Genomic DNA, 17,052 nt, shown 5'->3' on the forward strand with positions numbered 1-17,052 from the left:
GAAACTTGGTCTCTGACAAATAAACTAACAACAACTCAAAGAAAAATGGAAAGGCTGATGCTAGCATCACATTAAAGCGTAAGAAGTGAAACACCTAGATAAGAAGCCAGACTCGTATCATTGACATCATTCTTTACCGCAAGCAACTAAAATTGAAATGGGCTGCACATCTATCCAGAAAAGAAGATGAGCGATGGATCACCATACTGACGAACTGGATTCCAAAAGAAGGGGAAACAATGCGGATGTCCTAAAAGAAGGTGGAGTGATGAATTATCAAATTTTGTTGGGAAAAGTTGGTCAACCCTTGCCAAGAACAGAGAAAAGTGGAAGGAACTGGAGGAGGAGGCCTTTGTCCAGCAGCAGACAGAAAATGGCTGGAAAGAAGAAGAAGAATTAAACATGTCATACTAATATAATTAAATAAGATCCATAAATACAATTGCTCATTTTATTATAATGATTGTTATATGACACTTTCATTGAGTCTGGGGACTCATTTGGGAGACCACAATGATACACCATCCTACGTTTTACATTAATGCTTCACTACACGTTCCACCCAGTACATCATCATACTTGTTGTTTGTTAATGGCATGTGTCCTCTGGCCGGTTGGTATGTTTTTCTGGATGAAAAGCCAACATGTTGATTTCTTCATCATTATTAGAATCAAACCCAGGTCATTCCAATGGAATGGTTTTTGCTCCATAGTTTAATTTCATTGTAATAAAATTTCTTCTGTTTGGAAATCATTCAGAAGCACCATAAAACAAAAAAAAAAATGTCTGGGTGTGGAATATCTGAAATGTTAAATTAATTAAAATATTTGCCACCTCTGTTGGAAGAATGATATGATTGTGACACTTCAATTGGAAAAGACCAGAGTTTCTCGTCATGGTGAGGAATCCACTTTTATGGGCTTTTTCGATTGAAGGTTAACAGCTAATTTTATATGGAGGTAGCAGGGTTCCCTACCGAGAAACTTTGGTTTTCATCCTGCATAAAGTCAAGTCTGCCAGAGAACACGAAAATAAACAGAACAAAAATGGTTTTATTGTGCAGATGTTGAGTTGCTAAATGAAACAAGTATTGATGATAGCACACTGGTAAAAAATACTCAACAGGAATGCAGTCAGAAATACATATCCATACTGGAAGTAGAAAAAGCCATCAAAAGCCTGAAATGTGGAAAGGCAGCAGAGTAGATGATATCTGACCAGAAATGCTCAAGTATGGAGGTATAAAAGAGTTACAGTGGCTGCACTGCATAGTTCAGAAGGCCTGGACAGAGGGACGAATTCCAGATGATTGGAGCAGAACTCTTATAGTATCCATATATAAAAAGAGAAATAAAACTGAATGTGAGAATTGCAGAGGTATTTCTCTACTGAGTGTTCTTGGTAAGATATATGCAATTATACTTGAGAAATGGTTGAGAAGGATTGTGGAAGAGAAGCTTGGTGAAGAACAAGCTGGATTCAGGCCAAATAGAGGCTGTCAGGATCAGATTTTCATTTTACAACAAATAGTTGAGAAATCATGAGAATATAACAAAGATCTGTAACAAAGTTTTGTAGATCTGGAAAAGGCATATGACAAGGTGTCAAGAGAGAAGCTGTTCAATACGCTACAGTTATATGGTGTCAGCGGGGCATTATATCAAGCAATACTTCGTCTTTATTTGAGTTGTAAGTCAGCAGTTAGAATTGAAGGAAGTACAGGAAGATGGTTTAATGTTAAATCTGGTGTCTGACAAGGATGTACATTATCCTCTCTGTTATTCATTATCTATATAGATCACATTATGAAGGAAAGTGGTATTAAACATGATATCAGATTTGGAGATGTTAATGTCAGCTCTTTCCTTTATGCAGATTATGTTATACTTCTTAATAAATTCGCTACAAGTCTGCAAGATTCCCTGACTAAATTGAATAACTGTTGTAATAGATATGATATGAAGGTGAACAAGACAAAGACAATGAAAATATCAACTGCATTGTGAATGGAGAACCTATAGAACAAGTGAAACATTCCAGCTACTTAGGCACTTTTACTTAGGATTTTTAATGAAGATGATTAATTAAATATGGAAATATACAACAGAATCAACAAAGCTGGTATGGTAGGAAGTCAACTGAAAAAATTTATATAGAATAAAAGAGAAATTAGTCAGAACACTTAATTAGCTGTATACAAGACAGTGTTCAAACCAATTTTAACTTATGGATCTGAGAGCTGGGTTAAAAGTAAAACACTTGACTAAAGACTAGAGACCACAGATATGAGAGTCCTGAGAAAGATTAGGGGCATGAACAGATGCCATCAATGGCAAATCAATGGCAATATCATATTAAAAATGAGAATATTAGGAAAGATATTCTCATTTTTAATATGTCATCATTGTCATCATCCAGGAATGCATTGCAGAGCTAATCTCATGGTAATAGAAAACACACTGGTTTTCTATTACCATGAAAATCAGATAAATGGCACATCAGTTATGGTTAATTGCTTAGAGTATTCCACTATTGCATTGATGAAAAATATGGTGGTATGGTCACTTAAACAGAATAGGCGAGGAAAGATTACCAAAACACGTGGTCTCTGCCAAGTTAGCAGGAAAGAGATCCAGAGGAAGACCAAGATATAGGTGGATTGATACTGTAAAAAGTGCCTTAGAAGATAAAAATATAAGATATGATAATGTTGTAGTCTTGACAGGTAACAGACTGATTTGGAGGAAAATTGTAGAAAAGAAGTTATTAATGATGTAAATTTTTCATGTAGTACTATCGTATCTTCTACACCCCTTGAGGGTATATGTCAAGAATTTGACGATGATGATGGTGTGCATGTGAAGGATTAAGTAGATGGTTGGTTTGGTATTGTGGGGTGTTCCCCAAGAATGAGTCCTTAGATTCCTTGGAGATATCACATAATAGTAATAATAATGGTGATTTATGGAAAATTAAATATTGAGAAGAAAAGTGCAATAATGGTTTAAAGATGAAAGAATTCAACAGAAAATGATATTTTAAGCAGTCATGAAATAATGAAACAAGTTATATATGAGGGGGGGGGGGATTCTAGAATTTGATCATGATTTGAAGAAAAAAGAACTTATTACAAAATAAAATAACCATAGTACAGCTTTAGAATTTGAATCCACCTGAAGATATGGAATGACAAGAAGAAAGATGCAAACAACTTTTGCTTAGAATGAACAGTGTTATAACAAACCAAAAAAGCCCCATAAGCCCTATGCTATTCTAAAGGGAATATTACTATCTGCTGTAACATATTATTTAACTTTAGAACTTGTGATAAATGAATGCTTAAAAATAAATTTACAGACCTTTTCTTTAACACACACACGACTGCCGTGTCAGTCACCTGAGGATACTATCATAGTAGACAACAGTCTCTTATCATTCATTGATGGTTAACATAATTGCAGACTGCAAGAATAACTGTGATACACTGTGGCTGGCTTCCAATATAAACATACTTTCAAAGTGCGGGTATCGTTCATATTATAACACTCACTATATTAATACCTGATTATTTTCCTGTATGATTGAGAATGTACTGTATTTTATTCCATGTATGTTGTTCATTAATTCTAACCTTAGTAAATTCATATTTACAAATTTAGGGACACAAAATACACATGTTGAAATGATTATTTTACTTATTATTAATAAAATAATTTAGAACTTGTGATAAATGAATGCTTAAAAATAACTTTACAGAACTTTTTTTAACACACACTGACTGCCATTTCAGTCACCTGAGGATACCATCATAGTAGACAACAGTCTCTTATCATAATAATAAGTAAAATAATCATTTTAACACGTGTGTTTTGTGTCCCTAAATTTGTAAATATGAATGCTGATCACCGTGTAACCTTAAAAGAAAGAGTAACCTTTGTAAATGACAGTATATTATCATACAGCAAATGTAGTTATAAAATGATGTAAAAATATACACTGTAGAAAGTGATTATGAATTTTTTCTTAGAAAGAAGAATGTATGAGGAAAATACGTGAACTAGGTTCGCTACCTTCAGATGCTTTTGAAAAATATCAGAATCTGAGCTTTAAACAGGTAAGTGATATTAAACTTACTTTGATACAGTAGCTGTCAGAACATCTATATTATATATATATATATATATATATATATAGAGAGAGAGAGAGAGAGAGAGAGAACTAGATGACAAGTAATAGTAGTTTGTATGCAAAATGTGTGCCGATATTAATTTCTGCAAATGTCATTCCATTATGCCACATTTTACTGGAAATAGAAAATAACTATACCAATACCAAAAGCAAAGCCCATTCTTTGCTTTTTGATATCAAGATTAGCTTATTTATGCTGTAATAAAAATTACAAAGATTTATAACACAAAATGTTTTCACCATATAATTTCTTCTGACAATCAGATATATTGTTTATTTTCTGAAACCCATTTAAAATGATATGCATTTCATGTGGAATAGTTACATCTCATGCCCTAATATACTGCCATGAATTCTTAATGATTACTTGAAAAAACTGACATTGCACATTGGCTCAAGATGAATAACACTTCAGGTAAAGACATATTCTCTGGGTAATTTCAATTAGACTGTTGAGGACTTGCTAAAGATTATCAAGTGCCTCTGAGATCAGTAATATTTCTCCTGAATTATATACAGTGTAATGAAAACTGTCTTACTCATTGATGTGTTCCTGTAAACAGAAGAATCATATATTTAAGAACCTGGTCTCCCAAGCAGAATCATTGCTGAAGGTGATCTTGTTACCCCTAGCCACTATAGGAAGAGTCAGATTAGAAGGCTAACTGTAAGGCTGGATCCGAGGATAAATATTCTCAGTCACCTTGGGCACTTTAATTAGATTTGCTCTATTCTTTGTTGTTTCTTTCCTCATCATTGCAGCATAGTGGACTTTTTATAAATAATAACTAATTGTAGATTTATTACTTAAATTAGATTTTATTTAGCATCAAATTTTCACCCCAGTTTCTAGAGCAGTGGTTCTTAACCTTTTCAAAGTCACGGAACACCTTTGATTATAAGAAAAATGTGGGGAACACCAAAAGCATTAGTATCATAAAACTAACAATAAAAATATGCATGGACTTGCCTTTTATAAAAATATAACTTATTTTAATGCGATACTTGAGCTTGTCGGCTTTTACAGATTTCAGCAATATCAGGTCTAATATGTAATACAGCTACCCTCATCTCTTTGTCTATATCAGGAAAATATGTGAACTAGGTTCACTACCTTCAGATGCTTTTGAAAAATATCAGAATCTGAGCTTTAAACAGGTAAGTGATATTAAACTTACCTAGATACAGTAGCTGTCAGAATATCTATATTACATATATATATATATATATACAGGGTGTTCGAGATAAATTTGACAGTTTCGTAAGGAAAAAGAAAATCTTCTTTGTATCTATTAAATTTAATGAATTGACAAAAAAACATTACAGGCAGAGTTAATTACAATACTATCAACAAGATTTACTCAAAATAACCACCATTAGCATCGATCACAGCTTCAATTCTGCTTCGGAACCTCGAACAAGCTGATGCTACAGTCTCCCTGGGAAGGGCCGCAAAAACTGTTTTAATTTTATCCATTAACTGGGCTTTTGTATTACTGGAAGTGCGATTGGTGTCTTTTTCAACTGAGCCCCATACAAAATAATCCATGGGGTTAAGGTCTGGGGAGTTTGGAGGCCAAACATTTGGACTGGTGAAGTCGTAGAAATTTTCAGACAACCATTTTTGACTTTTCCCAGAGGTGTGGCAAGGGGCCGAATCCTGCTGCCATACATACGGCCTACCATTGGCTACCCTTGTTATCCAGGGCTTGACTACAGTTAGCAACTCCACGAACAAAGCCCGAATTCCAGTGCCAGGGTTCTTCAACACCTGTTCCTGCAGATTTGCGAGGAATTCTTCTGTACGAACGCAATCAGATCGTCTGCTAGGGATCTTTCTTCTTGCTACATCCTCGTAGTCACCATTGCAAGTCTCTAGTTCATGCCTGATTGTTTTTACTGTATTCAGGGAGCATTGGGCAGCAGTTGTAATATCCTTATTTTGATGGCGGGCACGAATCATCATGATACAAGTTATTCTCTTCCATGATTCAGGTGGGTTCCAGCTATCCATCCTTTCTGACATCTTGTATATGAATGAAGAAGGGTCCAAACTTTTAAATGAAGAGAAGTGTGTGTTAATACATGTAACTTACGGAAAAATATAATTAATTATAAATATGTCAAATTTATCCCGAACACCCTGTATATATAATATTTCACGCTTTTTAGTTTTTATATTGGTTAATATTGAGAAACCAAGTTCACACAAATATGATGTTGAAAGTTGTAACAAAATTTTCAGTGCCCTTGTGAAGAAAGCTGGGTATTTGTCTTGAACAAAAATCCAAAATTCCTCAAGAGTTATTTCAGATAATTTCATTTTTAGAGTACGATCCGTTGACAAGGTAACTAATTGTTCTTTTTTTTTTGTAACGAAAATTCACAACTCGATGTATTAAATGTGCCAAATGGATTTCATATCCAATCATAATTGTGTACATTTAAGGATGGAAAATAATTTAAATATTTTCTTCCAGTATTGTTAAATGTTCCGTTATGACAGAAATAATTTCCTCGACATTTTTATTATGGAACGAAACATCTACTGTATTTTTTTCTGATATGCGGTTTTTTTTCCGAAAAGATACTTTTTTCTGAAAACCTGACAATTTGTCAGTGAATGTCAGAATATTTTCATTTTTCCTTTGGATACGTGTATTAACACTATTTAAGTAATTAAAAACATTGGCTAAATATGTCATTTTAGCACATCAAATATCATTTTGAAGACATTTTACAAAAGCATCTATACCTTCATTTTGAAAAAAGGGGCCAATAATTCATTCTTCATCATCATCATCAAATTCCTGCCGTGTACCCTCAAGGGGTGTACAGGATATGATAGTACTACATGAAAAAAATTACATCATTACTAACTTCTGATTTACAGTTTTCCTCCAAATCAGTCTGTCACTTCAAGACTCCAACATTATCAGGTCTTATATTTCTATCTTCTAAGGCACTTTGTACCATATCAATCCACCTATGTCTTGGTCTTTCTCTGCGTTGTTTTGCTGCCAACCTGGCAGAGAACACTTGTTTTGCTAAACTTTCTTCACCCATTCTATTTAAGTGACCATACCACCTGAGATTAGCTCTGCTAACGCATTCTTGATGCTGATAATGTCAAGTTCTTTCCTAATATCCTCGTTTTTAATATGATATTGCCATTGATGCCATCCTCGTTTTTAATATGATATTGCCATTGATGCCTATAATCTTTCTCAGGACTCTCATATCTGCAGTCTCTAGTCTTTGGTCAAGTGTTTTACTTCTGACCCAGCTCTCAGATCCATAAGTTAAAACTGGTTTGAACACTGTCTTGTATACAGCTAATTTAGGGTTCCATATGAATTTATTCAATTGACTTCCCACCATACCAGCTTTGCTGATTCTGTTGTCTATTTCTATATTTAATTTACCATCGTCAGTAAAAATTGTGTCTAAGTAGCTGAAATGTTTTACTTGTTCCACAGGTTCTCCATTCACAACACAGTTGACATTTTCAATGATTCTACCTATTTTCATTGTCTTTGTCTTTTTAATGCTGACCTTCATACCATATCTATTACAACAATTATTCAATTTAGTCAGAGAATCTTGCAGACTTGTAGCGGATTTATTTAGAAGTATAACGTCATCCACATAAAGCAAAGAGCTGATATTAACATCTCCAAATTTGATATCGTCTTTAATACCACTTTCCTTCATAATGTGATCCATATAGATAATGAATAACAGAGGGGATAATGTACATCCTTGTCTGACACCAGATTTAACATTAAACCATCTTCCTGTACTTCCTTCAATTCTAGCTGCTGACTTACAACTCAAATAAAGACTAAGTATTGCTTGATATAATGCCCCATTGACACCATATAACTGTAGCGTATTGAATAGCTTCTTTCCTGGCACCTTGTCATATGCCCTTTTTCAAATTGACAAAACTTAAATACAGATCTTTGTTATATTCCCATGTTTTCTTGACTATTTGTCATAAAGTGAAGATCTGATATTGACAGTCTCTATTTGGCCTGAATCCAGCTTATTCTTCACCAAGCTTTTCTTCCACAATTCTTCTCAACCGTTTCTCAAGTATACTTGCATAGATTTTGCCAGGAACACTCAATAGGGAAATACCTCTGTAATTCTCACATTCAGTTTTATTTCCCTTTTTATATATTGGTACTATGAGAGCGCTACTCCAATCATCAGCAATTCGTCCCTCTGTCCAGGCTTTCTGAACTATGCAGTGCAGCCACTGTAAAACTCTTATACCACCATACTTCAGCATTTCTGGTCGAATATCATCTACGCCTGCTGTCTTTCCACATTTCAAGCCTTTGATGGCTTTTTCTACTTCAAGTATGGATATGTATTCCTGACTGCATGCCTGGTCAGTGTTTTTTACCTGTGCTGTCATCACCGCTTGTTTCATTTAGCAGTTTTTCAAAGTAATTACTCCATACTTCAAGGATATCTTTTTCTCCCGTTTTCATGTCACATTTATCATCTCTAACTCCTTTTACAGCACTCTTTCCTCCATTCTTAAGCTTCTTCCACAACGTCCAGAATATTTTGCCACCTTCTTGATATTTATTTTCTATATTCTTGCCAAAGTCCACCCATAACTTTTGTTTAGCTAGTTTTACACAGTGTTTAGCTTTCTTACATTTGTCTCTGTATTCTCTAACAGCAAGCTGACTTATTTGCCAGGAACTTTTTATATGCTTTCATCTTTTCCTTCACTGCCTCTTTAACTTCCTGTGTCCACCATAGAGTTCTGATTTTTTTATCATTGCAGACAACCTCACCACATGCCTCTCTGGCAGAATCAATCAATGTTTTCTTCAGAGGTTGCCACTGAATCTCCAAGGTTTGGTTCCTGTTCTCAAACTCTTTCATTTTTCCTTCAATAATCTTTGCATATTGTAGTCTACAGTTCACATCTGAGAGCTGCTCAACTTTGATACGTTTTAAAACTTTCTTACATGTTCTTTTCAATATGAAATTCAATTTTATCCTGCTTGAGACTAAATGGTGATCACTTCCAATTTCAAATCCTCTGTACACTCTAGTTTCCTGCACCAGAGAGAAAACATCACTATCAACAATAACATGGTAAATGAGACTTTTCTTATTTCTTGCCTCTTCTCTCCATGTGAATTTGTGCACATTTTTATATTGGAACATGGTGTTAGTAATAACCAGTCCATGTCCTGAGCAGAATTCCAACAGATATTTGCCATTATTATTAGCTTTGCTCTTTTCTCCAAATTTTCCCAAAATATTTCTGTATATCTACAATCATTCATTCTTAAGTTCTAAAATTCGGAATAGCACTTTACCCCTGGATAACAAAGGGGTGCTTAAGGGTCAAAGCTGTATAACTGAGAGGAGACCTCCACATAGCCTTTAAAGGAATGCGGAGAACCGACCAGGGCTTCTGACCTAATGTCCAATCCTCACCTTCTCGTGGTGCACCCTGTTGGGTATCTACTTTGATACTGAACGAACGAGGATGGGCTGGCAATTTGGGATTTAGCCAACCAAATTGTATTCCAACTGGTTAAACGAAAATACAAAATGATGATACAACATGACAAAATTTCATGCCGGCTGGGGCGTCGCCCGGTTAAACAAGGCCCCCGTTGTTTTCGGCAGGGAACCAGGGCGAACAGCGAAAAGTCAGCTACTGGAACAAATCTGAAAACAAACCCCAACTCAACATCACCAGCTTTAAAGATTGGTACTATCGACATAAGAAGCCTGAATGGCAAAGAAATGGAGCTAGAAGAGAAATTAGATAAGTACCAGATTGACATAATAGGGGTGACTGAAACAAAAAAAAACAAAAATTGGTGAGATCTTTCTGAGCAATAAATACAAAATGTTATATTCAGGCAATAACAATCAAGGAAAAGAAGGAGTAGCCATAGTATTCAACACAAAATACGAGGCTAATCTTCTTGAATGGCAGTCAGTCTCAAGTAGAGTAATGTGGGCAAATATGAGAATGGGGAACTGGACAATGAGACTTATTTGTGCCTATGGTCCCACAGAAGGTTCTACTAAGGTAGAAGTGGAGGAATTTTTTGAGGCTTTAGAAAAAGCAACTGACACAATGAAAAAGGAAAAGTTAGTCCTTGTTGGGGATATAAATAGTAGAGTAGGAAATGATTGTGAGACATACAAAAATATTTTGGGAAAATTTGGAGAAAAGAGCAAAGCTAATAATAATGGCAAATATCTGTTGGATTTCTGCTCAGGACATGGACTGGTTATTACTAACACCATGTTCCAACATAAAAATGTGCACAAATTCACATGGAGAGAAGAGGCTAGGAATAAGAAAAGTCTCATTGACTATGTTATTGTTGATAGTGATGTTTTCTCCCTGGTGCAGGACACCAGAGTGTACAGAGGATTTGAAATTGGAAGTGATCACTATTTAGTCTTGAGCAGGATAAAATTGAATTTCATATTGAAAAGAATAACATGTAAGAAAGTTTTAAAGCGAATTAAAGTTGAGCAGCTCTCAGATGTAAACTGTAGACTAAAATACAGAAATATTATTGAAAAGAAAATGAAAGAGTTTGAGAACAGGAATCAAACCTTGGAGATTCAGTGGCAAACTCTGAAGGAAACATTGATTGATTCTGCCAGAGAGGCTTGTGGTGAGGTTGTGTGCAAAGATAAAAAAATCAGAACTCCCTGGTGGACACAGGAAGTTAAAGAGGCAGTGAAGGAAAAGAAGGAAGCATACCAAAAGTTCCTGGCAAATAAGTCAGCTTTTACTCTTACAGAATACAGAGACAAATGTAAGAAAGCTAAACAGTGTGTAAAACTAGCTAAACAAAAGTCATGGGAGGACTTTGGCAAGAATATAGAAAATAAATATCAAGAAGGTGGCAAAATATTCTGGAGGTTGTTGAAGAAGCTTAGGAATGGAGGAAAAGTGCTGTAAAAGGAATTAGAGATGATAAAGGTGAAATGAAAACAGGAGAAAAAGATATCCTTGAAGTATGGAGTAATTACTTTGAAAAACTGCTAAATGAAACAAGCAGTGATGACAGCACAGTGATAAAAAACACTGACCAGGCATGCAGTTAGGAATACATATCCATACTTGAAGTAGAAAAAGCCATCAAAGGCTTGAAATGTGGAAAGGCAGCAGGAGTAGATGATATTCGACCAGAAATGCTGAAGTATGGTGGTATAAGAGTCTTACAGTGGCTGCACTGCATAGTTCAGAAAGCCTGGACAGAGGGACGAATTCCCGATGATTGGAGTAGAGCTCTCATAGTACCCATATATAAAAAGGGAAATAAAACTGCATGTGAGAATTACAGAGGTATTTCCCTACTGAGTGTTCCTGGCAAGATCTATGCAAGTATACTTGAGAAACGGTTGAGAAGAATTGTGGAAGAAAAGCTTGGTGAAGAACAAGCTGGATTCAGGCCAAATAGAGGCTGTCAGGATCAGATCTTCACTTTACGACAAATAGTCGAGAAAGCATGGGAATATGACAAGGTGCCAAGAGAGAAGCTATTCAATACGCTGCAGTTATATGGTGTCAATGGGGCATTATATCAAGCAATACTTAGTCTTTATTTGAGTTGTGAGTCAGCAGTTAGAATTGAAAGAAGTACAGGAAGATGGTTTAATGTTAAATCTGGTGTGAGACAAGGATGTACATTATCCCCTCTGTTATTCATTATCTATATGGATCACATTATGAAGGAATGTGGTATTAAACCTGATATCAAAATTGGAGATGTTAATGTCAGCTCTTTGCTTTATGCAGATAATGTTATACTTCTAAACAAATCCGCTACAAGTCTGCAAGATTCTCTGACTAAATTGAATAGCTGTTGTAATAGATATGATATGAAGGTCAGCAATAAAAAGACAAAGACAATGAAAATAGGCAGAATCATTGAAAATGTCAACTGTGTTGTGAATGGAGAACCTGTGGAACAAGTAAAACATTTCAGCTACTTAGGCACAATTTTTACTGAAGATGGTAAACTAAATATAGAAATAGACAACAGAATCAGCAAAGCTGGTATCGTGGGAAGTCAATTGAATAAATTCATATGGAATAAGAAAGAAATTAGTCGGAACACTAAATTAGCTGTATACAAGACTGTGTTCAAACCAATTTTAACTTATGGATCTGAGAGCTGGGTCAGAAGTAAAACACTTGAGCAAAGACTAGAGACCGCAGATATGAGAGTCCTGAGAAAGATTAGAGGCGTGAACAGATAGCATCAATGGCAATATCATATTAAAAATGAGGATATTAGGAAAGAACTTGACATTGTCAGCATCCAGGAATGTGTTAGCAGAGCTAATCTCAGATGGTATGGTCACTTAAATAGAATGGGAGAGGAAAGATTAGCAAAACGAGTGTTCTCTGCCAGGTTGGCAGGAAAACGACATAGAGGAAGACCAAGATATAGGTGGATTGATACGGTACAGAGTGCCTTAGACGATAGAAATATAAGATCTGATAATGTTGGAGTCTTGACAAGTAACAGACTGATTTGGAGGAAAATTGTAGATAGGAAGTTAGTAATGATGTAATTTTTTCATGTAGTACTGTCATATCCTGTACACCCCTTGAGGGTACATGGCAGGAATTTGATGATGATGATGATGATGATAACAACCATCTTATTTCAATGTGCAAAAGCAAAGATTCATACTTGGCTTCCATAGATATAGATATGCAAAGTTTTTTAAAAAGGTGTGCTTTTAAAGGTCTTGACTTGATGTAATTTACCATATTTACAACTTGGTCTAGTACAGGTTTTAATACTGCCGGTAATGTTTTTCAAACTAGGGATCCTCTGTGAAAAAAAAAAAAGTGCATAGATATAATATATCCTGCAAACACATTACCTATAAATGATATTATATTGGTTTAGAAATCAACAACATGCATAGCAGTCTTCAGTTATGAAGATCAGAGTAGCTAATTACACTCAGAACTATGTCATGTGACATCTTTCACCAGCGGAACAATTGTAACCAGTTCGCGGAACACCAGTGTTCTGGGGAACACTGGTTAAGAACCACTACTCTAGCGCATCTTCACTATGACTTCCAAATTAAGCAATTAAAAGTGGAACACTTAACAATGAATACTCATATATGATATAAAGTGGCACTATCTGAAATACATTAAGGTCCTAACTGTATTAATTAATTTTAAAATAGAAAAAAAAAATATGGACTACGGGATGTTTATAGAAAAATTATTTCCTATAACAGGCATAATTGCAGACCATTTCTATTCAGATTCAGACAGTGAAGCAAGTTCACAATTCTCTTTGTATAGATATCCCATTTATATTTTTTATTTATTTATGTTCTTCACAAAGGACTTGATGTTTGGTGGAGATAGCAGTCCTGCATCTTCTGGCTTATGGAATTTAATGTAATCAAGGTGCTCCTGTTTGTCATGTCGTGGTATTTTTTTATGACAGTCCCATTCTTACAAAAGGGTTATAAATCTATAGCACATTAGTGGATTAGAAAATCCAGGGACTCTGCCCTAGAGATCAAACACAGAACTTTTTCAAGCTACCCTCCAGTAAACTGGGCAATGTCTCACATTGAACAACTAAAATCACTTTGATAGATATATCATTGTCATAGTGCAATTTATGCACCTGCTGGTATTATTAGCATAGAGAATTAGACATCTTAAATAAGTATAATCACACATTCTTTTTAGTTGGAAAGAATTCTACCTAGTAGTCAAAAAACTTTTGATTATACTCCCATATACTCTCTAGTGGCCAGTCTGCAGAATGACTTTTGCAGTTATTCCTAAAAAAGAAGAAAAGTTTGGTCTTTCCAGTGCAGTTGAGATCATTGCTCATTTCAGGCAGGAAGAAATGGGGGAAAAAATCATAACTCTAGAAGCCAAACATGGTTTTTGGCCAATTGAAGTCTTCAGTATGCAAAGTAATGTCATGTCTAAACTAATATACTTCTATATCCAGAATTGCTAAAGAGTCTGCCAGTGTGGAAGTGTAGGCAAAGATTTTGGTTCTGCACACCAATCAAAGTCCAATACACACTGGTTTTCTATTACCATGAAAATCAGAAAAATGGCACATCAGTTTATGGTTAATTGCATAGAGTATTCCACCATTGCATTGATGTAAAACCAGCTTAGTTTTAATTAAATAGAACAAGCTAGTTCTGTTTAATTAGATTAAATGCATCATATAAATAGATGAATAGAATGGTTGGTGGTTTTAGAGTTTTCTTAATTGAAATTCTTTTGCCACATGCAGTTTAACTTCATAAAGACTTAGTTGTATGTTGCATGGAAGAGACTGAAGAGATTTTTACTTAGATAATCCTGCAGATGTGGTATTCTGCCCTGTTTTCTTGTTCTAAATCTACAGCAGTGCATTTGTATTTCAGCATTTTTACCAAAAAAAGAGAATTTTTTTATGCAAACTGTTATCACATTTAATTCGTAAATTGTACTAGAAGGTTCGTATATATATATATATATATATGAAATATAATAAAATGGGGTTTTACTGTGTGTGTGTGTGTGTGTGTGTGCGCGCACACACACACACACAGTAAAACCCCATTTTTACGTTCCCGCAATTTGCGTTTTCCTGCTATTTACGTCATTTTCCATTGTTTCCCTCTTAAAGCCTATTCTTACAATCTATTGTTTTCCCACCATTAACAACTTGATGTGGACGTTATTTCCCGTGATTTGCGGTATTTTCTCGGGTGACAACACTGATTTTTGAATTGATTTTCTTTCATTCAAATCAATTTCTGTGGAAATCTGCGCATGTCTGTTCCCAGATGCGTTGATTTCGGCTGTAGTTTCGTTTCCGCCATCACGGTGACTTGCATGCTTGTGATGTAGTGATGAGTGATACCATGATTTTTCAATCACAGTATGAATTGATACTGTGAAGTTTACATATCAGTAATGTTAAACTGTCAGTAGCTCGTGGCACTCGTAATGTGTTGTGATGTGATTTCACATTCACAGCGGTGTATTGAAATCGTGAACAAAGATCATACACAAATTGTGAAATCACATTCACACTTCTACCAAGTAACAGTTGTTACTCGTGAATATTAGAAATAAGTGAATAAACCACAGTTCATGAAATATTGCTTCACTAGCTTGCAGTGTTGGTGTTCATAGTCGCAATTCAGAAGCACGTGGTATATTGCAGAATTTCTGCTACGTAATTTAGCGTGTGATAATTGCTTTCAAGTTGTGGTGGTAGATGATCCATGTTACTAACATCGATCATCTACCACCACATGGAGAAAAAAGACAGAAAATGTATTTCGGTAGAAGAAAAGGTGGCAATTCTGCGAAGCGTAGATTGGCATGCCAGATGCGTACAATTAGCAAAAGATCTTGGACTCTCCATGTCCACTTTGAACACAATAGTAAAAAACAGGTCAAGCATTGAACTCAATGCAAAGCAATCTGGTGCTATGTCAAAAAAACGAAAATATATCTGGACATCGACATACGATGAATTGGATAAACTTGTGGCGGAGTGGTTTGTTTCTACGAGAGTGTCTGGTATTCCAGTCGATGGTACTATACTCTGAGTGAAAGCTTTTGAATTTGCTGCGAGGTTGGAGATTAATGGTTTTACTGCATCAAATGGATCAGTTGATTGTTTCAAGATTCGTCACAATATTATGTATAATCAAGTGTGTGGAGAAAGTAATAGTGTTGCAGGGGAAACTGAAAACCAGTGGAAACATGAACTAAAGATATTATTCAGGACTATGAACCGAAAAATATTTTCAATATTGATGAAACTAGGCTCTTTTATAACATTCTGCCAAGTGAAAACACTGTGTTTTAAATAAGAGAAGTGTCATGGTGTAAAACTCAGCAAGTAGAGGGTAACTGTTTTGCTCATGGTCATTGCTGATGGATCAGAAAAATTACCTCCACTGATAATTGGTAAATTTAAAAAGCCAAGGTGTTTTAAGAATGCGAAAAATCTGCCTACTAAGTACGATACCAACAGCACAGCATAGATGGCCAATAGCATGCTCTGGATGCTCAAATGGGGGCAAATCACGGCAAAGTACTGCTAGACAAATGTTCTACACACCCTGAAGATCTGCAGCTCAGAAACATTAGATTAGTGTTCTTTCCCCCTAATTGTACAAGTGAGCTTCATCTGGGCATCATCATCCATGTGTTTAAATGGAAATATAGAAAAATGCTTGTTGAAAAAGATGTGTTTATGCATGATAATGGTATGGACCCCAAACAAATGCTATATATATCTATATATATATATTAATCCTTGATGCCATGCATTATGTGGCCAAAGCATGGTTGCATGTTACTCCTGAAACCATATCCAACTATTTCCGGAAGGCAGGAATTACGTTTGTGGAAGAGGAGGAACAACTACAATAGGAAAAAGAAGATATGTCAGGGCCCAACAACTGGTATGTGATGGATAAGTCTTCCTCATTTCAAGAATATGTTGGTGTGATCACATCAATGGTACCAAGTGTAGAAGACATCCTTTCCAACCACCTTGGTGAAGAAGAAGTGGTTGAAGAATAACGTGATCAAGAACCTACCATCCCTACTATTAAAGAAGCAGTGGAAGCTATCTCTGTTTTGAGGCGGTACATTGCAGGTGCATCAGGAGACGATGGCGCATTTAATGTCTTATACATTGTGGAGAGGTGAAACTTATAAGAGTGCAGAAAAAACAAAAACAATCAACAATTAAAGATTTTTTAAATTGATAAATGCAAGTAATTGTAAATTCATTTATTTTCAGTTATTAAATTTTGTAATCTAGTATGCA

The 17,052-nt window shown here is 35.3% G+C and overlaps 1 protein-coding gene across 1 annotated transcript in view; it reads left to right on the forward strand.

Moving 5' to 3' along the window:
* SMC3 (structural maintenance of chromosomes 3) overlaps nt 1-17,052 on the forward strand; it is a 450,203-nt gene that overhangs the window by 329,251 nt on the left and 103,900 nt on the right. Inside the window, exon 25 of the mRNA XM_090391130.1 lies at nt 4,029-4,115. Coding sequence (XP_090247256.1) covers nt 4,029-4,115 — 87 coding nt within the window. The remainder of the gene's footprint in view (nt 1-4,028; nt 4,116-17,052) is intronic.

The sequence above is a fragment of the Typopeltis vanoorti genome, chromosome 4 (assembly GCF_054136105.1).
Source record: "Typopeltis vanoorti isolate ZY-2024b chromosome 4, IOZ_Tvanoo_1.0, whole genome shotgun sequence".
Lineage (NCBI taxonomy): Eukaryota > Metazoa > Arthropoda > Arachnida > Uropygi > Thelyphonidae > Typopeltis > Typopeltis vanoorti.